The 23299-nt window shown below is 43.3% G+C and overlaps 1 protein-coding gene across 1 annotated transcript in view; it reads left to right on the forward strand.

Moving 5' to 3' along the window:
- HECW1 (HECT, C2 and WW domain containing E3 ubiquitin protein ligase 1) overlaps positions 1-22927 on the forward strand; it is a 175575-nt gene extending 152648 nt beyond the window's left edge. Inside the window, exons 20-25 of the mRNA XM_046670619.1 lie at positions 2297-2395; positions 2987-3116; positions 8029-8175; positions 9353-9467; positions 11431-11629; positions 18956-22927. Of these exons, the coding sequence (XP_046526575.1) occupies positions 2297-2395; positions 2987-3116; positions 8029-8175; positions 9353-9467; positions 11431-11629; positions 18956-19067 (802 nt within the window). The 3' untranslated portion in view covers positions 19068-22927. The remainder of the gene's footprint in view (positions 1-2296; positions 2396-2986; positions 3117-8028; positions 8176-9352; positions 9468-11430; positions 11630-18955) is intronic.
- Positions 22928-23299: the final 372 nt, after the last annotated feature.

Below are 23299 nucleotides of genomic sequence, written 5' to 3' on the forward strand. Positions count from 1 at the left end.
ACTTGCCTGAGCTGGTGATAACCAGCAACCTGCATTTTTACTGTTAAATGTGATGCTGAGATAAATGTTCTTTATTATGTTAAGGCAGCATTCTTCTATTCCTCGTTTACAGCGATTTTTTTCTCCGGAAATTGATGATGGATATTATCAAGTAACTATTCAGCTTCTAACCAAAAAAAAAAGAATCAAATGATTTTTGTCTTTTGACCTTATAATTACTTTTAATAATAGAATGCTTATGATTAGATTGTTCTTAATTTCCCCAAATCAAACATCCTTAATCAGTTTGCATTGTTCTGGGAAGAGATTGGTAGGTTCTCTTGTGTTTTATTTATGATTTTTCTTAGTGAATAAATAAGATGTCTTTAGTTTTCTTTCTTTTTTTTCTTTTCCAGATTCCATTTTATGGTTATGGTAGCTCATAATGACGACTTAAGAAGTTTTCTACCATTTTCTGATTTCTGGAACTGTTTAAATAGCAGAGGGGTTTTCTGTCCATTGAGGGTTTGAAAGAACATGTCATTAAAGAAACATACATACGTATATATATATCCAGTCCCAGCATCAATTTTGGATATAGTCCTTTTTCCTCAAACTTTTCTAGTTTACACTATGGTCGTCTAAGTTTTATACTTCTTAAATAGAATTGAATAATTTATATTTTCCTAGAAATTTTACAATTCATTGAGATATCCAATTTTTGAACGTTGAGCTGAAAGTAGTATTCTTATGTAATGTTTTTATCGCTCCATATCTGCAGATACTGCCCGCCTGCTGAGATTACCATTTCCCTTTACTAGGCCCTCTGGGACCACCTCCAAGTGAGGAGGGTACTGGCCAGGCACCTCTGTGTTGACGTTGGCTCTCTTCCCCCTTGGGTTGGCCTCAGTCATCTCCACCTGGATGGCCACAACCTGCCATTATGTTAGAAGCAGCAGCTGTAAATGCCTTAGAATCCAGTTGGAGTGAGTAGGCCTGTATTGGAGCAGAAATAAACCGTGTTTTTATACACAGGATTGTGGTTGCCATGTTGGGGCCCGGTCAGTTATCAGGGTGGCCAGGAAAGAGCGCTGAGGAATGAGGCACCAGAGGGGCACCTGGCCTCAAAGACCCTAAGATGTTTGATTATCCTCTGAGCCTCCCCATCCACAGTGGCCCCATAGCACCTTGAGGAGGTTCTGTTCGCCTCGAGTCTCTTCAGAGTCAATATTTGCATGTAATTTCATGCAAAAAGAATCAACTACTTCAAACATGCCAATTTGAAGTTTTGTTTATAGTTACACTCATTCTACAGATTAGAAAATCTATTCATTTTAACAACGTTTAGAGCAGCTATACAGGAAATCTTTTGAATCTAAAAAGAGCCTCATGAAAGGCAGAGGAGATGGGTTAGTTGGCAATTCCAACTGGGAGAGTCTGAGGGAGTCACAACTAAGTCCGTGCCCAGGGGAAGTCTAATCAGATAGTAAGACAGGGAGACCCCAGTTATGGAGATTGGTACCAGAACTGGGCAAGGCCCCATGGTGGGGAAACCAGGGTGCTAGACCAGGCAGACAGGAAGCTGGTTAAGGAGCGGAGCAGCAGTGGGGTCAAGCTCCAGGAGGCCTCGGCATTCAGCTAAGCAGACTACCAGCAAAGATTCTAGGTAGCTGTTTGCCCCAACTAGGATTTAAATCAGTCAAGGCCCTTACATCTGGAGGTAGCCAGGTCTCCGCGACCTGTTCTTCCCGGCAGACCTTGTGCTTTGTTTGTATGTGGCTGGCAATATTGAATAGCAATGAAGGCTCAGCACAGTGTAATTCCGTGTAACGCTTCCCACTGACTGTGAGCACAAGTGCCATCTGCGATTCCTGCTCAAATCCTCCGCCTCCCAGCACGGTGTCAGGCACACATTACACCTTCGGGTGGTGTCTCTGGAATGCTGCAATGGCTAAGGATGCGTGGTCCAGAAAACTTCCTGTGTCCTTGAGTTCGGTCCTCCTCAGGTTCAATGTGAGCTGTTTCTCTAGGGTTCCAGGATTCCGCTTCACCAATGCTGTCCTTCTCTTGGGTCCTCATACTCTCAGGTCTGAGGAGGATTCCAGCAAAATGACTATTCTGGTACTTGGGGGAAAGGAGGGTTCCTTTAGTACATACCAAGCACTGGGGCACTGCTTACGGTAAAGAAGAAGGAGAAGAATGGGCGCCTCCCATGTGCTATCAGTTGGCAAATTCCTTAAGCAGCGTAAAAGGAGTTAAATACTTAACAATGTAAATTCTCACCTGCCCTTAAATTTCTCTGCCTTGTCTGCTCCAGGTTCCGGTTTAGCGGTCGTATCCTAGGCCTGGCTCTGATCCATCAGTACCTTCTGGACGCCTTCTTCACGAGGCCCTTTTATAAGGCGCTCCTGAGACTGTAAGTGCGTTGCAGCCACGGTCCCCCTCCGGCCCTGCCTGCAGGACGACAGGCGCTGGCCTCCCGGGCACCTCCGGCACTGTTGTCACTGTTTCGCCACCATTCCTGTTAGGTTTATGGTGGTTTACGTTTCCAGTGCTTAGCTATCACATAAACCATTTTAGCGCAATAAAAAGCCATTTGGAGATTTTACGTAAGCATAGGAGAAGGCTGTTATAACATCATATGGATATGGATATATCAGTTTTTGTAAATAATTATAGTAACATTACAGACATTTCCTTAAACTACTAAGTAGAATTGATCTGTCTATAACTTGGTCGTTTTAAAATGATCCTTTGCTCCAATTGCCGGGGACAGTCCATGAGTCAATAATTGTTTCATGTTTATTATTGTAAATCTTTAATATTTCCCTTTCAAAAACATTATTGAATGAACTAAAAAGATTCATCAATATATTCAAAAGTATCAAATTGTTAGAGTAGGTCTGTGTTGTTTTAGACGGGCGTGGCATGACCACGTTTTGGGATGACGTCTGGGCAGCCACTGGTTGAACAGTCTGTTTCCCTTCATCCCTTTGAATGCACCCAGGCCCTGCGATCTGAGCGACCTGGAGTATCTGGACGAGGAGTTCCACCAGAGTTTGCAGTGGATGAAGGACAACAACATCACAGATATCCTGGACCTCACGTTCACGGTCAACGAAGAGGTTTTCGGACAGGTCTGTGAAATGTGGGACTTGGAAAAGAGATTTTGGTTTTTATTGTGGAAAACTCACACAACATAAAATTTACCATCCTACCCATTTTTAAGTGTACAGGTTACTATTGTTAAGTATAACTCCCCATTTCTCCTTCTCCCCAGCCCTTGCAACCACCATTCCACTTTCTCTTTCTATGAATTTGGCTACTTTAGATACCTCATATAAGTGGAATCATACAGTACTTGTCTTTTTATGACTGGCTTATTTCACTTGCCATCATGTCCTCAAGGTTCATCCATGTTGTACATGTGACAGGATTTGCTTATTTTTTAGAGTTGAATAATATTCCACTGTGTGTATATACCATATTTTGTTTACCCACTCATCTGTTGATAGACAGTTGAGTTGCTTCCACCATTTTAGCTGTTGTGAATGATGCTGCTGTGAACATAGGTATACAAATACCTATTCGAGTTCCTGCTTTCAATCAGTCCTTTTGTCTATATACCCAGAAGTGGGATTGCTGGATCAAACAGTAAAGGGATTTTGTTTTTAAACTAGAAAACAAGGAATCTTATTCATTAAAATATAATTCTTTGGAGCTGGCCCCGTGGCATAGTGGTTAGGTTCAGCACACTCTACTTTGGCGGCCCAGGTTTGCATGTTCGGATCCTGGACATAGACCTACACCACTTATCGGCCATGCTGTGGCGGCGACCCACATATGAAATAGAAGAAGGCTGACACAGATGTTAGCTCAGGGCTAATCTTCCTCAGCAAAAAAAAAAAAAAAAATATATATATATATATAAAATTCTGTGAGGACTACTTTCTTTAATAAAGCTGTCCATGTCTTCTTCCTTCTTTTTCTTGTTATGATATGGATCTACTTCATAGAGTTTTTTGAAAATTAAATATGATAATGGATCAGAAAGCATTTTTATAAAGTGTGAAATATGTATGTAAGGTATTTCTGTTACCTGTGCCACTACAAAAATACTTCTTTTTATCACCAGCATCTAGATATTTACACCTCTAAAATGCGTATCTTTCCATACTATTTAATAAGATAAAGCTTCCCATTTGTTTTCAACCAGCATTTCTATAACACTGAATCTTCTGGGTTACAGTTTTATCAGCCTGACATGTGGTAATTTGTAATGGGCTGTTGTGAGAATTAAGTTGGGATGCTTGATAAGTGCCTTGCATGAATGTAGACAGTGTGCTGAGTTGGTCGGTGAGTTACCCACTGAGCCTTGCAAACCACCCAGCACCCACATGTCAATCAAGAATCTTTTCCAAAAAAAGGGGGGTCCGGCCTGGTGGCGCAGCAGTTAAGTGTGCACGTTCCACTTCAGCAGCCTAGGGTTCACCAGTTTGGATCCTGGGTGTGGACATGGCACTGCTTGTCAAGCCATGTTGTGGTAGGCGTCCCATGAATAAAGTAGAGGAAGATGGGCACAGATGTTAGCTCAGCGCCAGTCTTCCTCAGCAAAAAGAAGAGGATTGGCAGCAGATGTTAGCTCAGGGCCAATCTTCCACAAAAAAAAAAAAGGAAGAAGAAGAATCTTGGACAGGTCATGGAAAATGTCAATGTTCTGTTGTGTTTCCTTTGTGTAAACTCACCTCTGAAGAATACTCTCTTCCATATTTGAGAAAAAATTATTTCTTCTTACTATATAATTATTTCTCTATAACTATAGAGAGCACATTCAAATGTGTCCAAGAATGTACGATTCACTGAACTGTCCCGCCGTGTACTAGATCAACATGTAAAATACACTGTCCCCCGCGTATGACTCCCTTTAGCCCATCCTTTACGTTTGCCCCATAGAAGAGGGTAAATTTGTAAAATCAACACAATTATTTAGCAAATTGTATTAAGACAACTGGGTAGCCGTCTTAAAAAATTTCAAGTTAGACCCCTAACCTAACTCATACTAAATTCCACCTGGATCAGAAAGCTGAATGTAAAGAAAAATAATTTTTAAAAAGTGAGGGAATTTTTATTTTTAACCTTTCAGTAAGGAATGCTGCTGTAGATGTGACATAAACTTTCAGAATCATAAAAGAAAAGATTGACATAGTTTAGCTCAAATTATTTTTTCAGTTCTGCATGTCAAAAATACACCATAAACAAAGTAAAAATGGCATAATATTTAATACATTGTAATGTGTAACACAGACAAAAGGCTATGTCTTTCAAAATAGGAAGAGATCCCACAGATCAATAAGAAATTATCAACAACACAATAGAAAATTAGCAAAGATTATAAGTAGATAGTTCCCAGAAAAGGAAATACGAGGAAATACTCAATTTCATTCACCATTTTTAAAAAGGTAAATTAGAGCATAGTGAAATACCATTTTTCCTTATGAGAATGTCAAGGATCAGAAAGTTGAGCAGTGTTCTATTTTGGAGATGGAGAAACAGGCAGTCTGTATGGGAGTGTAGGTGGAATAAGGTACCTCTGTGGCATCTGTCCTCATTCTAAATGCACCTGCCCTTGACTCGGCATCCACGTCTCAGAATTTGTCTTACACATAGATTCACACCTAATTGAAATGGCCTGTGTATTAGGATCTTCACTGCAGCGTTGTTGATAATTGCAAAAGATCTGAAACAATCTAAAGGCCAGCAGTAGAGAATTGGTTAAATACATTATGATACATTTACATAATGGAATCGTGGACTAGCGGGATGTGTGGCTATTAAAAAGTGTAAGACACCCCAACGCATCAATTTACATATACATCATAAACGATAAATAGGATATTATAACAACAACAGCAAAGAAAGGATGGGACAGATCTAAATTGGTATGAAACAATTGCAAAGACATATTTTTAAGTGAAAAAGTATAGTGATGAACAGTGTGTATAAAGTGCTACTGTTTAAGGGGAAAAAGGAATGATATATACATATTGCCTAGTCTGTACATAGAATCTCCCAGGAAGGGAAATAAGGGTAATTTTCTCCATGCAGGGAGATTGTATGGCTGGGAGAGGAGATGGGAGAGAAACTTGCTTTTCATTTTCTAGCCTTTTATACAACTCAAATTTAATTCCATGGACAGATATTATCTACTCAGAAATATGAAGTAAACTACAAATAATTAAATACATAAAATTAGAGAAAAAAATAACATTGAAAATACAAAAGCACAATCCTTCATGTGTGTATAATATAGGAAGCGAACAACTCAGAGAAAAGTTTAAAATGCTCCCAGTGATAAAAATCAGAATGTGTTGTAGATCTAGAATAATGTATGATCTGTTTAAAGCTTACACAAATCCTGTTTCTTTTCAAATGCAGTCACCAAGAACGATGACTTTTGTTTTAGAAAATTGAGTTGCAGCCCTTCTTTTGGCAAGTTATGAGATGGTGAAGACCAGACAGACAGATGCAGGTGAAAGACACCATAGGCTTCTCATGGGTGTATTAGGATTGGGGGTCAGCTGCTAGGGAAGAAACCCAAAATGACCCTGCTGAAATTAACAGAAGTTTATTTTTCTCTTGCCACATAAAAGTCTGGGAGGGGCTGGCCTGGTGGCATAACAGTTAGGTTTGTGCGCTCTGCTTCAGTGGCCTGGGGTTCGCAGGTTTGGATCCTGGGTGTGGACCTAGCACTGCTCATCAAGCCATGTTGTGGTGGCATCCCACATAAAATAGAGAAAGATTGGCACAAATGTTAGCTCAGAGACAATCTTCCTCACACACACAAAAAAAAGAAAAAAATGTGGAGGCAGGCAACCTAAGGCTGCAGTCCCTATGATGGGCTCCTATGCTCATGGCCCAGATGCACATGGACCCGTCCCAACCATCACGTCCATGTCTGAAGCAGCAGAATGAAGGAGCAAGAACCCCTCCCTTTGAGGAGACCACCTGAAAGTGCCGTACAACACTCTTGCTTACACCTCATTGGCCAGAATTTAGTCACAGGGCACACCTTGCTGCAAGAGAGGTTGGGAAGTAAAGTTTTTAACTGGGCAACGAAAAACCAGAGGATCCAAGGAATATGGATATTCAGTGGCAACTAGTATGTTATAATTGGCCAATAGTTTATAATTAGCGCTGGTCACCTAAGTGATAGGAGAAAAAGTAACCATCAGACATATGTGGACTGTTTCGTTTCGGTACCTGTGTCCATGAGTGCCAAATATATATATGTGTGTGTATTTTTTAAACCAATAGCTAAGTACAGTTACTCCTCATTTGTCTTATAGCTCTGAGGGGTGAGGTGAACTCCTTAAGCGAATTTGAGATGACTGACACTGAGCCTCTTCAAACACCAACACTTTTTGATAAAAATGTCTACTATGTTATCCACCTTCTTACCTTTCAAAAGACAGAGCACAGATCATAACTTTCCTTGATGACTCAAGCTTGTCCTAACAAACGGGCGTCACCAGACTGAGTGGCAATGCCATTCTCTGTTTCCTTTCTCAAGGTCAAGCTGTCACTCTGCAGCCACTATTATACCTGGCTGTGCAAACCATCTTCGCATCCTCTGCTGCTTTGCTGCCAGTGAACTGCTGTGGGTGGGGAAGCTGGTGACTGTTACAAACTTGCTTTAATCGAGATTCAAGAGAATCAATTACGTGACTGTTGTATAAGGACACTGAGCTCCATTTGGGGACAACCAGAGGCATTTTTCTTTCATTTTCCTTATGCCTCTTGAGTTAAAGAAACATATTTTCTCTTTATAAAACAAAAAACCACAGCTCTTCGAAGGTGCTTAAGTATCTGCTTAGGACAACTAGAGCCTTTCTAATAACTTCTAGGCAACTTGAAGGACGAAAGAGGTAATAATGCTGAGCCTGTGTGAAGAGGACTCGTTGCATAGAGGTCATCCTCCTAAATTTGGCATGGCTTACTGTGAGATAAGCTGAGCCAACAAGCATCGCAATCTTTCTGTTTTCCCACAAGGTAACGGAAAGGGAGCTGAAGTCTGGAGGAGCCAACACGCAGGTGACCGAGAAGAACAAGAAGGAGTACATTGAGAGGATGGTGAAGTGGCGGGTGGAACGCGGCGTGGTGCAGCAGACAGAGGCCCTGGTGCGGGGCTTCTATGAGGTGAGGCCGACCCAGCTGAGGAAGGCAGGCTGCAGGCCAGGGCCTCGGTCACCAGACACAGCTTGTGAGGGAAAGGGAGAGGAACCAAGGCAGGCCACGGGCTCAGCTCTACTCACCAGAGCACAGACAGGACCTGCCTAGGGTAGATGGATGAGGAGTCAGAGTCCTCTGGGAACCCAACTGTTGTGAAAAATGCTCTCACAAAACTGGAGTTGATGTGGCCCTCGTGTGCCACGTATGAAAACGTCCGGTACCTCCTGTCAAGCTATGTGCAGGTGGCATGTCCTTTCATTCAATGAAATAAAAATAAGTGAGGTGAAGGCATTGCAGGGTACTGTCCACTCTTGCCAGATTTTTGTTTTGTTATAATGTCACTTTGTGCCACATAATCCATGCGGAGGGGGTAAATCGAGAAGGAGTGATGGTTGCTACCCTTTCTGTCTGCAAAAAATTGACATACTCACACGTTTCCAGTCTAGAAACAAGAGGCCATGAATGTTTTCCCAAGGCTCGGGGCTCAGAAGGTTTTCTTTCCCTGCCGTGATGGAGAGCAGCGTGGGTCACTGCTGGCCCACCACTGGTTTCATTAAAGGAGGTCCCCACCGCAGCGGCTCAGTTGTGCCTCATACACGGGGACGTGGGATGGAAAGGCCAGAATCAGAGCCTAACAAGGCAGCTCCTCCCAGGTCTTTGAAGGAGGGAGGTAGGAAGTCCGAGGAGAAAGGAAGAAAAATACTGTCATATTAATATATAATGCCTGTTCCTAGGAAATAAGGCATAGTTTTATGTGGAAGAGAGGGTACCTTTTAAGAAAATGGTAATACTAATACCTGTTGAGTGACTTCAAAGTGATTTGGGCTTTTTGCCTTTAAAATCAATGTTACTGGAGACTTAAATGCGACGAGGGAAGGTGAAGTCTGGGTTGCTCATCACCTCGTTCTGAGAGGGAGTATCAGAGGTGGTGAAAAGCATGGGACCTTCATTCAGTCCCCAGGGCATGAACAGGCTACATTTAAAAATGTTTAAGTCACAATTTTGAGCTTAAATACGACCACACATTGAAAAAAAAGTTGTAATTGACATTCAGTTTCCCAGCCTAACCCACAGAAGGAATCGTAATCAATGTAACCTTTCACCGTGGTTGGCCCTGTGTACCAAACCCTGATCTGTATTTCAGGTCGTAGACTCGAGGCTCGTGTCAGTGTTCGATGCCAGGGAGCTGGAGCTGGTGATCGCTGGTACGGCAGAAATTGACCTGAACGACTGGCGGAATCACACCGAGTACCGGGGAGGTGAGCTCCCAGGGCTTGCGAGGATATGACCATCACAGATACGATTCATCAATTTTTAAAAATTTTTTATTGAGATGAAATTGACATACCATAAAAATAACCATTTTAAAGCGAACAGTGCAGTGGCAGTCAGTACATTCACAACGCTGTGCAGCCACCACCTCCAGCTAGTTCCAAAACATTTTCATCATCCCCAGAGGAAACCCTGGACTCATTAAGCAGGTGCTCCCCATCCCTCCCTCCCCCCAGCCCCTGCAACCAGCAATCTGCATCGTCTCTATGGATGTACCTGTTCTGGATATCTCACATAAATAGTCACATAACATGTGGTATTTTATGTCTGGCTTCTTTCACCTGGCGTCCTGTTTCAAGGTTTGTCCATGTTGTACTATGTTTCAGTACTTCATTCTTTTTTATGGTTGAATGATATTCCTATATATATTTCATCATCATTTTTTGAAGACTACAAAAAACTTGGCCTACTTCATACATGTGCAAAGGGGGTCCTAGTACTTGCTTTCCTCTAACCTTTCAATCTGAACTTTCCTTCAGGTGACAGTAGTCGCCATGAGTGGTCTCTGGCCTAACTTTGTGTAGATGTGTCGCAGAGGACACCGCCACCCGTGGCCAGCTCCTGAGCTGGGTTGCATCCTGGCAGGGAAATGGGTCCTGCTTCGTGTAGGACTGGTGCTCTCTTCACCTCAGTCCCTGTTTGCCACAACACGGTGCTAATTGTCTCTCCCAACCTAATTCCCCTTCCCCCTGCCCGACTAGTCTTCCTAAAACATTGTTCTATCAGGCCACTTCCCCACGCACAAAACAGGCTCCTTAGTACCTATCAAGAGGTATTTGAAAGTATTTTTTAGCCTCAACACCCTTCCTTCATGTAAAATCTTGCAGAGAAACCCCTAATCAATAAAGCAGAGAGCGAGCTAGGGGCCTGCCCCTCAGCCTCTCGTCTCCATAGTATGGAAGCCTCGGTGGACGTCTAAGCCCTCCTTGGCCTGGTAAGAAAAGCACTGACATAAGGCGTCGAGTCGCAGTGTCTCTGCCTGGCTGTTAAGGCCCCCAGCCAGTTTCCCCTCCGTCCTTCCAGACACCCCCCTACACCAGTCTGCTTGCTGTTTCCTGCATATTTCTTCCTCATTCTTGCTGTTCCTATTTCCCCGGCCAGAGATGCCCTCCTCCTCTTCTCCACTCACACAAACCCTTCGAGATCCTAACTCACGCCTCACTTCTTTTATGAAGCTTTTCCTCTTTCTACCCCCACGCACGCTGATTTCTGCCATCTGTGACTGCCTCTTGCGTTGGCAGTCAGCGGTGAACCGTTTACTGATTGATCCAAGCTTGGTCTCCTGTCTGCGCTGTGAGAGGGACCCAGGGCTTCCTCTGTGAGCCCAACTCATCTCAGCCTGGGGCTGGCCTGAGCGCAGCTGCTCCGGGGGCACCAGCGGCTGCAAGAGAGCCCAGCAGCTTCCATTCACCAAGCTGGCCATTTACCTCAGGCCTTTCTTAAGTCGTAGGCTCTCCTGTGGTATATGATTACCAAGAACTAAGACATCAGAACAAAAAAATACAATGAAATCTTGTATTCACAGATGGTTTTATCTCTTAAGAAGATCTCTGCTACACCTAGCCACTCCTTGTCTACATTCATATAAGGCGGGAAAATGACCTCTGGGGGCCCAAGTGTTTAAATAGAAAGCAGCGTCTCTGAGGACATCCCTCAGACATAAAATCTTCTTGTAAGATGTCTATTTTCTAAATCTGCCTCTGCTGTAGAGCTTGACCTAACCACACAGGTTGTTTTAGACCTCTCTAAGGCCACCACCATTAGAGAAATCAGCAGATGAGAAGCAGCCATTCAGTTCTTGTCACACCTGATGAGCATTTCATCTCTCCCCCTCCGCTCCTCCCTCCCCTCCCCACGCCCGCTCCTTCTCCCTCCTTTTGCTCCGTTCAGGCTATCACGACGGGCATCTTGTGATCCGCTGGTTCTGGGCCGCGGTGGAGCGCTTCAATAACGAACAGAGACTAAGACTGCTTCAGTTCGTCACGGGAACATCCAGTGTGCCCTACGAAGGCTTCGCAGCCCTCCGAGGAAGCAACGGGCTTCGACGTTTCTGCATAGAGAAGTGGGGGAAAATTACGTCTCTCCCCAGGTACGGAGCTCTTGCCAACCTTCAGGGAACCTGCTGAAGAGGGCCAGGCGTTCCTTGGTATCTGAGTTTGGGTGATCCTCCTTGGGGGTGGAATTCTTTTCTGCCACCCGAAGCATTGTTATGTGAGTTATGAGTGAAGGGTGCAGGTGAGAAGTCTCTGGGAGGTGAATTTAGACCATATTCTTAGTGATTTTTTGATGATTGATGGTATTTGGGCTATAATATCATGGTCCATGTGTTTGTTGTGGGAAGCTTTCCAATCCGTATGTAGCCCATTTTAATTTAAAGGAGAATGTCTCACCTGGTGGGAGTGAGGGGAGGAAGGGCTGCAAACCCAAAGGAACCCTTCCAGCACTGTCTCTGTGCTTCTACAGCGCATCACTCGACGCTCGGTAGGACAGCTGTTCGTGTACATGTCACATTTTCCTTACTGTGTTTTCAAACATGTGAGGACGAGACCACGTCTGTCTCAGGTCTCTATGGTGACTTCTGTGTAGTAAGCCAGCAAGGAAATTGTTGTGAGATAAATACAGAAAAGGAGGCACTGGGGATCCAGGCAGTTTAACAGAACAGCTTCCCTAGGCTGTGAGTTTTCCTCCACACACTTCCTGGGTCCTTTCTATGCCACGTTGGGTAGCATATTCCTCATCAGTGAAGTCAGGAGCACTAGATACTTCTGTGTAGGCACTATAGTAATAAATACTGCTCAACCGACAGAGGAAAAGATTGATCCATGTTATTTTCAACTACTATGATATTTTCCATTTATAAAACAAGATTCACATTTATTTCAGCTCTATTTCTCCATGGCTTCCCAGATACCATTGCTAAGTCCCTCTTATGGAAGGATTTACGGAACTATGATCTTCGTCTAGCTTTCCCACCTTCCTAACGTCCTGAAGACAATTCATGTGACGTCAGTGAGCGTCAGGAGGCCCGGGACAGTGCAGCCCAGCCAGTTAACAGCAGCCCCAAGCCTGGGCACCATTGTCAGCCCCGGCTTCACCCGCTTAGTTAGCAGACCCTCAGTGCTCATTTGTGTGGCTCTCCTGATGGCTGAAGCTACTGAATTAAGTCTGGCAAGAAAATTAGGCTAAAAAGGCAAGATTTCCATTTGTCTATTTTAATGATAGATGTAGAGGATGAGGTTATTTGGAAATATTCTGTTTTTATTTTAGAGAAATGAGTTTGAGTCTCCATTTGAGGATGGGCTTCCCTACCCTGCCCCAGTGTGTACCTCCAGAAGGGGCTGAGGTACGACACGGGAGCTTTCAGTCTAGGGAGGAGCACAGCCCGATAGTAGTGAGACACAACGCAAGGTGGAATGAGAGGGGCACTAAGAAGGGAAGGAAAGAGCGAGATGCTGTGAGGATGTAGGACAGAGGCCCCATCCTGACTGAGCTGTCACCACAAAGAAGCTGGCATTTCGGTGAGCACTGAGGGGCACGGAATAGGGGAAGGGACTTCCAGGCTGAACCAGCAGCATGAACAAGGCCTGGGAGTGTGAAACAGCCAGCATGTGCTCAGGAAGGGGCACCAAGCCAGCGTGGAGGACAAGATGTCTGAAATGACATGGGGGATGCAGTTGAGAAAGATAGTTTGATGCGCCATGAAGAAAAGACCCCGCTGAGGAGTCTGTTTTATTCTTTTGGAAAAGGAAGTTATTACTTTTGTCATTTTGGGGTCACAGATTCAGTTTAATTACATATTTGCTTTGGAAAGCTTTGAAATATACATTAAGACTCTTAAGACAGGGGCCGGCCCGGTGGCGCAGCAGTTAAGGGCGCACGTTCTGCTTTGGCAGCCCGGGGTTCGCCAGTTGAGATCCCAGGTGCGGACATGGCACCGCTTGGCAAAAGCCATGCTGTGGTAGGTGTCCCACATATAAAGTAGAGGAAGATGGGCACGGATGTTAGCTCAGGGCCTGCCTTCCTCGGCAAAAAGAGGAGGATTGGCAGCAGTTAGCTCATGGCTAATCTTCCTCAAAAAAAAAAAAAAAAGACTCTTAATACAGAGAGCTTATAAGGTGGACATTGAGCTTATGATCGGGCCCTTCACATCTGGACCAAAACATCACTAAAAAGGCCACTGCCCTCCAACCCCAGAGAGGATTCTTTGGAGAAGCGAGGACTTCACCCCATGCCGGTAGGGTCCCGAGAAGCACATGCTGAGATTCCTGTGAGAGGACAGTGAAAATGACCCTCTGAATAGTAACCCCTGACTAGTGTCCCTTGTACATAGTCTGAAGATCTAAGAACCTAAGAAGTGTCACCTATGTGTGGAGAGAAAGAACGGTAGTTCAGAAAGACCTGGCCAGGCCACATGGCAGGTGGCAGGAAGTCCTGAGGCTGGCGGGAGCAGGAGTGACAAGCAGACATGAGGTGACCCAGGGCTTCCCAGAGACCGTGAGCCCCAGTGCACGCTGCCCACCCTCGGAGGAGAGGGCGTCTGGGCCTGCTTTCTCCTCAGCTCTGCCCTCTACAGAAAGGCAGCTGGCTTCCCAGATGAGAACGCCAAGTGGCAGCCCAACAAAACCCAGGTCAGAGCCCAGACTAAAGCTTTACGTCAGTCCACGTGCTTGACGTCTAAAAACAGTGCGAAGAGTAGGAAAATGGACTTTGAGAGTAGGGCTTTCAGGCATCTAATTTTGCAATGCCTGGTCAAGAAACTTCTTACACCTTCATAGGGGACGTACAAGACGAGTGGGACAGTCACTAGAGTTGAGGTCAAGGAGCTGCAGGCTAGGGCGTTGAACAGGACATCTGTGTGGACTCAGATGCTACACAGCCTGGGGGCACACTTGAAATGGAAAGGATGTCAGTACAGTACCAGAGATTTTAGTAAATGTAGTTAGCCAGAAGATCAGAAGGTACGGAAGTTATATCTAGATCACTGATTTTCAAACTTTTTTAAGCATAGCCCACAGAAAGAAATACCCTTTGCATCACAACCCAGTACCTACATGTGTACTCGTGTGTGTGTGTGTCTGTGTCTGAAATACAAGTTCCTCAAAACAGCACTTTAAGCTTCTTAGCTGCAGGTAATACACTCTGTTTTCTACTCTATCCTATTTCATTAAAACACCATGTCAGACAAAACCAGTAGTTTTGGAATAAATTATGTAAGTGGCTTGAGATTCAAAGGAACAGAAATTTTTTATCAAAGATTGAAAAGCAATGGTCTAAAGTTGGCATTGGGGAGTGAGAAGACTCCACATCACAGATTGTGGCAGTGTGAACAATGGCTGTCTCCAGTCATGAGGACTGAGAAGGGACGCTAGGACGTGGGGGTCATGTCTGAACAGAGTTTAAGGAGGTGGGAGATTTCCTTACCATGAAATGAGGGTTGGAAAGGGGGCAGAGGAAAGGCTGGGAAGGAAAGAGAAGCGCAGAAGCTGTCAGAGTAGACACAGCACAAGGCAGCGTGGAGATGGAACACAGGGGAGGAGAAAGCCTTAGGAGTTTACCCTTGGAGTAGGGACCAGGGATAACACAACTCTGAGTCATGGGTGGATTAACTGGCCTAAAAGTTGCAAACAGAATTCCAACATGAACTTGCTTCACCACAGACGTAAACTGAGCCCCAGCCCAGGCTGGAGGCGGAGGCCTGGTTAAGCTAATAGTTGGCTTACTCTGTAGGGATGGCTCTCAAGGGGGGGCAGGGAAGAGGCAATTTTGCCCACTCCCCCCCATCCCCGGGGACATTTGGCAATGTCTGGAGATATTTTTGGTTGTTGGGGAGGGGTGCTACTGGCATCTATCTGGTAGAGGCCTAGGATACTGCTAAGCACCTACAATGCACAGGACGACCCCTCCCCAGGAAGAATTATCAAGTTCAAAATGTTAGTAGCGCGGCGGTGAGAAACCCTGCTCTGTAGGCTGTCAGGCTACAAAGGAGGCGTGAGGGAGCCATTGGGAGTCCGGAAAAGACACTGACAGCCATTGAGAAGCCATAGAGAAGCCAAGGGGAGAGAGGTGTTCAAGAGGAAGAGCTGTCAAATGCTTTTAAAGAGCTTGAGGAGGTGGGGGTAGAGAATGGGCTCTGGATTGGGGCATCCAGAGGTTACTGACAAACTTGAAAAAGTAGATCACCAGTGATGAAAGCAAGGACCCGTCTGGAGAACGAGGCTGTAGGTGGGCAGACTCGAAGGGGAGACACAGCTTCCATAACGGGCCTCACAACCAGAAACAAGTAATAGTGATGGTTCCTCTTTTTGTCGTTTGCTTTTAACCAGCCTTAAAGTGATCTCTGCTGGACAGGAGCAAGACTGTCTTTGGCACTGTGTTGGTTAACATTTTAATCAATAACTTGGGAAAAGTCGAAGAGACAGGAAGATCAACTGTGTAGGTGACACAAATTAGAAGGGCAAATAATACAGTGATTGGCACAATCTAAACCCAAAATTCTCTCCAAATACTGGACCTAGATTAACACCAAACAAAGTGAAATTTGTCCTGCCATCATTGCAAAGATCCGTGTGGATCAATTGCCCAAATAGGAGATGAAGGTGACTCATTTGCCAGCAGTTTGTGTGAAAAAGGCTGAGAGTCTGAAGTCCCCAGAAGTGTGACACAGTTCCTGAAATCATGATAGCAATTGTGGTTGCATTAAGAGACTCTTATTTTAAATAGTGATTCATATCGTTGATCCTCTCAACAACCCTCTGAGGTGCACAGAGCGTGTCCTATTACCCAACAAGTGATAGCACTGAGGCTCAGAAAGATTAACAGACTTTCCCAAGGTTATAAAGCTGGTAAGCGGCTAGACTGTGACCAGAATAGAAGACTTCTGACCCCCAGTTTTGTGCTTTCTCTACCACCTCACCCCACCCGGGAGCCCTGGGCCCAGTGCACAGGGAGTGAGGTAGGCCAGCTCTCTCTGCTGGCAGAGCCACACCCGGCGGGCAGCAAGCACTTAGGAATGCTGACTCGAATCGTGATTTGATTGTGTTCATTCCTGCTAGATGACAAGCTAGAATTTAAGAGAGTTAGCCAAGGCTGCACATAAATGCAATAAAAGCAACTCTTGAAGAAACCCTGGGTGTTCAGACTAGGTCTTGAAAAGGTGCCATTTGCTGAATACTTTCAGTTTATTCCCAGAAATTATCTTGTCCAGAATTAATTTGGTTCCAACTATTTTGTAAATAGGGGATTTTTTTCTCTGTCGTATTTCCAGTCATGAGGGCCAGTTAAAATGACCAGAGGAAGAAAACCAAGAGGATGACGTCTGCTCATATATCACTCCGGGCTAATTCAGCCAGGTCCAAAAGCATACTTGGGATCTTCCTGCCCACTTAGCTTGGTTAGCCATGGCCCAGGGTACGTCCTAGTGTCAGGCTTTGTAAAAAGAGAGAAGGGCCACTGTAGCTGTCTTCCTACTCTTACTTGCAGTAAAGATAACTCTTTACTGAGTTATCTTCCACTCTTCCTCAAACAAATACATTTAGGTAAAGCATTTCAATTATTTTCTTTTGAAGCCAACATAGGCCTGTTTGAATCTTAGATAAAAATCTAAGACCTCTGCTGACCTCTGCCTATTTTCATATGTCTTCCCAGTTAAATTTTTAAGGCCTAAGGGCAGACACTGTACTGTCCTGTTCCCACCCTTGGAGCTTGAGGAGACAGGGTGTTTCGGAGAGTGGGGGGTAGCTTCCCAAGGCAAGTGAGGGAGCTGTTACCAGGGGAAGGAGTATGGATGCTGGGAGACGAAAACAACCGCATTCTCCCCAGACTCTCCGTGTGCAGGAAAACCTACCTTCCCAATCCCCTAATTGATCCCCCCATATCCTGAGCTCCACAATGGCCTGATCTGGAACTCCAAAAACAAGGGTAAAAACACAGCACAACTTCCCTTGGGATCTTGTAATTAAAAGAAGAGTTTAATATCCCAAATAAAATTCAAGTGAAGAGAGAATGGTTTTTTTGGTTAGGGTTTTGTTTAGTTTTGTTTGTATGTATGTTTGTTTTGTGATATTTTATTTTATTTATTTTATTTTTAAATTTATTTTATTTTATTTATTTTTTATTTTTATTTTTCGCAGGGAAAGATTCACCCTGAGCTAACATCTGTTGCCAATCTTCCTCTTTTTTTTTTCTCCCCAAAGCCCCAGGGCATGGTTGTATATCCTAGCTGTAAGTCCTTCTAGTTCTTCTGTGTGAGTCACTGACACATCGTGGCAACTGACAGACAGGTGGTATGGTCCTGCACCCAGGAACCCGTCCCAGGCTGCTGTAGCAGTAAGAGTGCCAAATTTTAACCACTAGGCCATCAGGGCTGGCTCAAGTTATCTTATTTTTTAATTTATCTTACATTATCTCACAGCGCCCTTTTCTGTGCTGGTTGGCTTCTCAAAACACCATTTCGACACACCCCCCCTTCAGGAAGGAGAAGGCATTAGATCAGCCTTCCGCTGCACCCATCCACCTTTCACCTACTTATGTGCGGGACTCAGCATCAACCAAGGATTCTGTAGAAACAAAGAACCTCTGACAGGGAGCAGCCAGTCCGGCGATTTAAGGCTCCAGAGCAGGAGTCTGTGTGTCCTGGGCTCTTGGACTCTCCTCTGAGCCCTGCACAGATGACACAGGGTCTGGCTGGTCCCAGTCCGTGCGTTAGCAAAGGCGGGGGAAGCCATTCCTTGTCTAGGCCAGACACTGGCATGTGTGGGCCTGCAGGATGAAGCACATGCCAAATAAAGCAGAACCTAGGGCAGGTGGCACGGGAATGCTCCAGGCACCCAGGGAGGACTATCCCACAAGCTCAGCTGTTTTTGGAAATGCAGCACTTTGGCTCAGCCTGTCCCATAGAGAACTATAAAGAAGTCAGACTCTCTCCAGGGCACACCTGGTGTAATGGAGCATTGGATCTCAGACCTCCAGGGAATCCATTGGCGCCTCTAAATTAATGCACATGGTTTACAGAGGCCCAGAAATCAGAGCTGGGCAAGGACACTTGGGATTGTGACCCTTTAATACTAATGTTATTTCTGCCTCCTTCACCGACCACATCCACATTCAAATTTCAATTGCAACATAAAGCTTATGCCATAGAGTTTATCATTGATTTGCTAGTGCGGTGTCGTGTGGTTTGCTTACAAATGCAAACCACCTATTTCTGTTTATTCCGCTCCCTCAACTGGTCTGTTCCTGTCTAGAAGGCTGTGGTTCTTAGTTTGCAATGTTTTACAGGGGTCCTAAATCATGGTTCAGCTCACTTTCGATTCACTTTCGACTCACGGCTTCAAACTGATTACAGATATATGCAAACCCGTTGTCCCATTGTGTCGTTGAAGCAAACACCTTCACCAATCTTTTCTCCCCTGTTCAGGGCTCACACATGCTTCAATCGATTGGATCTTCCACCTTATCCCTCGTACTCCATGTTGTATGAAAAGCTGTTAACAGCAGTAGAAGAAACCAGCACTTTTGGACTCGAATGAGGAAATGGAAACTTGCCTGACCTTTTCCTGGCCGGTGACGTCACCCTCTCCCTTTCCCAGAATCAACTCTCCTTTGATTTTGGTATTCCATGATTTTTATTTTCAAACCAAATCAGGATTGACAAAAGCTGTGCATGAAGAACTGCCTTCTTCTAAGATCTAACCTTCAGGCTTATCTCCTCTATTTTCAATGAACTGCTAGCCTGTATGCAATATTAAAAAACAGCTGTCTCAAGGTCTGTGTATATCCACATACCTCCATTACTAACAATGAAATATGAATGCAAGTTATGCTACTCTTGACCAAATGGTAATAAATGTTTACTTCCATTTATATGATTTAAGGGAAAATTTGAGCATTAAGCATTCCAAGCTTTTATACGCCCATCTCTTCTGAGCAGAGCCACCATTTTTTATAATTTCTAACAACCAACTCCAGAACCTAGGAGCTGATCAACTCTTTCTTTCCCTCCCACTCTACTTCTCCCTGTGCATACAATCCATCCCAAAACAGCAGCGGCAAAGCCGAAATTTTTATACGTTCAACTCATGATTCATATGTGGCATCAGTCTCATCAGCTGGAACTAGCCTAGACATATGGTGCAAATATTACACTTTCCAACAGATAATAGCAGCGAGAAAAACACCTGCTGATGCGACGCAGAGCATCCCAATGGTTGTGGCTCAACTTGAGTTCAGAGAAGTCTAGGAGGGGTGCCCCTCTCGTGAACACTCCACACAAGAAGCACAAACTTGTGCACATGTCCAAGAAGGAGATCTCAATATGCAGCATAAAGGGCAAGGCTTCTCCCCCAACTGTGTGGTATAGAGTGTGATCACGCAAACAGGAAGAAGGAAAGAAGGCCGTGTTAGGCTGGTCTGAAAACCTGAGTTCTGTATTGTTTTGTTTTATTTTGTTTTGCTTTGTTTAATCTAGCTACAGTTCTCCTTCCCAAAGGAAAAAAAATGTATAGATAATCTCATGACTTTTGTTAAAGCCGGGTAATTACTTGCTTGGCAAACAAACTTTTATTTTACCTTTGATATTGGCTTTTTTTATGCTGTTTTCTTTTTTATTCTTAATCATGGTGTTCAGATTCCGTCACATCTGATCATCCACAGGGACCACACTAAATAAGAAGCTGCAGAGAGTGACGGTGCTTGTTAGGGATCAAGGGCAATAGAACACTTCTCCTTCATCCACAACAGTCCTCCTGGAGCAGAGACCTAACACCCCAGAGGCACGTTGATTTGTGTCAAAGTGGATATCCAGTTTCCTTTAGCGTTCAGTAAAGCGATCTCTCAGAAAACTTTGTGTTTTCAGAAAAACAGTTGCAGCCTCCAAAGATAGCCTAAGTTCTCAATTACATTTGGAATAAACCCAAACATAATGGTCATTTGCTGTTTTTCTAACCTTGTCATCCATGTTGTCTGAAATATGTCATAAATGAAAGTGTTTTTCTTCACTGGGAAGAGAGGAGATAAAGGGGCACCACGGTTGAAATGTCACATTGCTGTTTTCAATATATGAAAACAATAGAGAAATGTGAGACATGGAAGACAAAGTTAATTTCTTACCAAGCCAGGCATTGTGCTCCTTGTAGCAATTTGTGTCTGGACAGTGCATGGCTTGTGCTCCCCGCTCTCCAAAATGGAACATTCTTTTAATAGGAATTACTTAGAATGTCCAACACCCCCTTGCTGCGTTGTATCTGTTGTCAATCAGGGAATATAGATGTTACAGAAATTTAGCTTACTGTTGTTGTCTAAAAAGAATGTTAACCAAGATAGGATAGAATGTGTAGGTTATAAAATACAGAATTTGAAGGATCTGTAAAATTCGGTCTGCATTTCAGCATCTGAAAGTTATGGATTCCGGTGGGGCTATTATTTATTTATGAAATCAGAACATAAGGATTATACAGATCATTTCACCATTCTAACTCCTTGAACAGCATCTCTAGTATAGGGAGCATCTTTCATTTTTAGAATCTGGTGTTATAAGTATGTAAGTACTCATTAATTCAAGCATATAATTCTATTTTTAGTACTTATATTATTTGTTAGGCATTGGCAAGGGAGAAAGCTGTTCGAAAAATGCAAGCTGCTACTGGGGAGCTTTGTAACTTACTCAAATATCTAATTAATCTATCAGCTAGATTAATTAATGCCTATTCTACCCATATGCAGCAGGAACAAGGTATAATACAAACTATAGAAAGATAGATAGATAGATAAACTTGGTCATAGATGATTTTTCAACTAACTTGTCCTTACCACCATCCCCCAGGCTATGGCTCTAGATGTCTCCCGCAAAGCATTACAGGAACAGTATTTCATAAAAGTATAAAATTCCAAAAGGAAATACTAGTGTCAGAGTTAACTGAAAGAATGCGAAGCTTGTTTAACAGGGTCGGAGATTCCATTACAGCCTGCACAGAAACCTTAAGGAAGGAAAACAAAGGGAAGAGGAGCACAGACAGTCGCTATGGAAAGATCCTTTTATTTCTCTATGTCCCAAATGTTGTTTCTTTAGTTACTATTCCCTCATATATGAGGCTGATTTTAAAGTTATTGATAATCTTTCATTTTATATATATATATATAATAAAACATATATATATATATAATAAAACAGCTATAGGACTTAATTATGCTATTAATTTCACCAGATAGAAGTATAAACCACCCCAAATCACATAAATCAATGGGTAAGGCAGATCTATTTGTTACCACTTGTAATTTTTTTTTAATTTGAAATATGAGTTTTCTCCATGGACGGGAATTATAAAATTACGTACTTATAAACCACAGCTCCCCTAAAACTATATCTGTTAAAGCTAGTTTTAGTAAGAGTGGATTACCTTTAATTGGTGGACAAACAAGAACAATAAATAAGAGAAAACATGTTACAATTTGGAAAATGGTTTTAAAATGCTATAAAGTTTTTATAATAATAATTTCGTGGCTATCACATTTTAGTCTATCATATGAAGATGATAACCCTAAAAATAGAAATTGACTCTGCAGCATCAGGAGGAACAGTCTAGATCTACTGAGGTTTTTGAAATTTCCTATGTATGTACGTTGACAGTGGTTCTGAAAATTTTTTACTACCATCACTATTATAGCACAATTGCTCGGAGGGCAATGAGAAAATTAAGAAAGAGAGATGTATGATGTTTTGGCAGCCTTTAAATATGCAAAACCTAAATCTTTTTCTCTTACAGTACATAACCATATGTCCTTGAACAGTAAGTGTGATTGTGTGACAAGCCAATGAGCTAAATTTCCCAGGACAGTTCTAATGTCCCATCTATAGCATTGTCAGCCCATGTGTCCAAAATTTGGGTTCAGAAATTTCTCAATTGCCACAGATGTTTTCCCAGTCAAGATGAAACACCTTCAAATGAAAGTAGTTAGAACTTTACATAACAAATGTGGTGCTTTATTATTATTAATTATTATTACTAATTATTATTATGTACTTCAGTGTTCATTATTGAAACTACTGCAATACTATATCATAAAAATCTGGGATGGATGTTCCAGCCATCATAAGGTCCAAAAAAAAAGTGTTATTTTCCTGTTAGTGACATGTAGTCCCTTTGTTCTAGTAGAAAAAAAGGTGCCTAGAGGTAGTATATAGAGTAAATATTGTTCCATTAGCCTACTTCCTGCAGCTTCCGATTTATCTAAGGAAATGTCTATAACAATTTTGTTACGTCTTTGTTCTCGTCAATCTCAGAAGAAGTCCACATTATTGGGCCCATTTTGCTTACATCGACAAGAGAAATGTCACGTGATACTCAGGCCGAGCTTTCTCTTCCATCATACCACCTTCAAGGAATGTCAATAAACTCACTTTGGTATGGCATTGTGTGTGCTCCTTATTGCAAACAGAAGTCTGGGGTGACACATGACAGTTTGTATCATGCCGATGCTCTCGCTGGATGTAAGCAATAAAACAACACAGAAGGCTCCCGGTTGCTATGATAAACAATCCTGGGAAAATTATTTCTCAAAAAAGCATAGTATGTGCTCGCAAATCCAGGAATAAAGGAGCAGCTTTAGTAACAAGTTCCTTGCGTCTGACTATTAGAACTGCTCATCAACGACATGGCCTTTGTTTTCTGAGTGTCCTTTGTGTTGAACCCGGCGTACACTGGCTTAATGAATTCCTACCTGTTGAGATGCTACCACAAAGGCCTCAAGCCACAGCCTAACACCC

This window comes from Equus quagga, chromosome 8 (assembly GCF_021613505.1).
Source record: "Equus quagga isolate Etosha38 chromosome 8, UCLA_HA_Equagga_1.0, whole genome shotgun sequence".
NCBI classification, from domain to species: domain Eukaryota; kingdom Metazoa; phylum Chordata; class Mammalia; order Perissodactyla; family Equidae; genus Equus; species Equus quagga.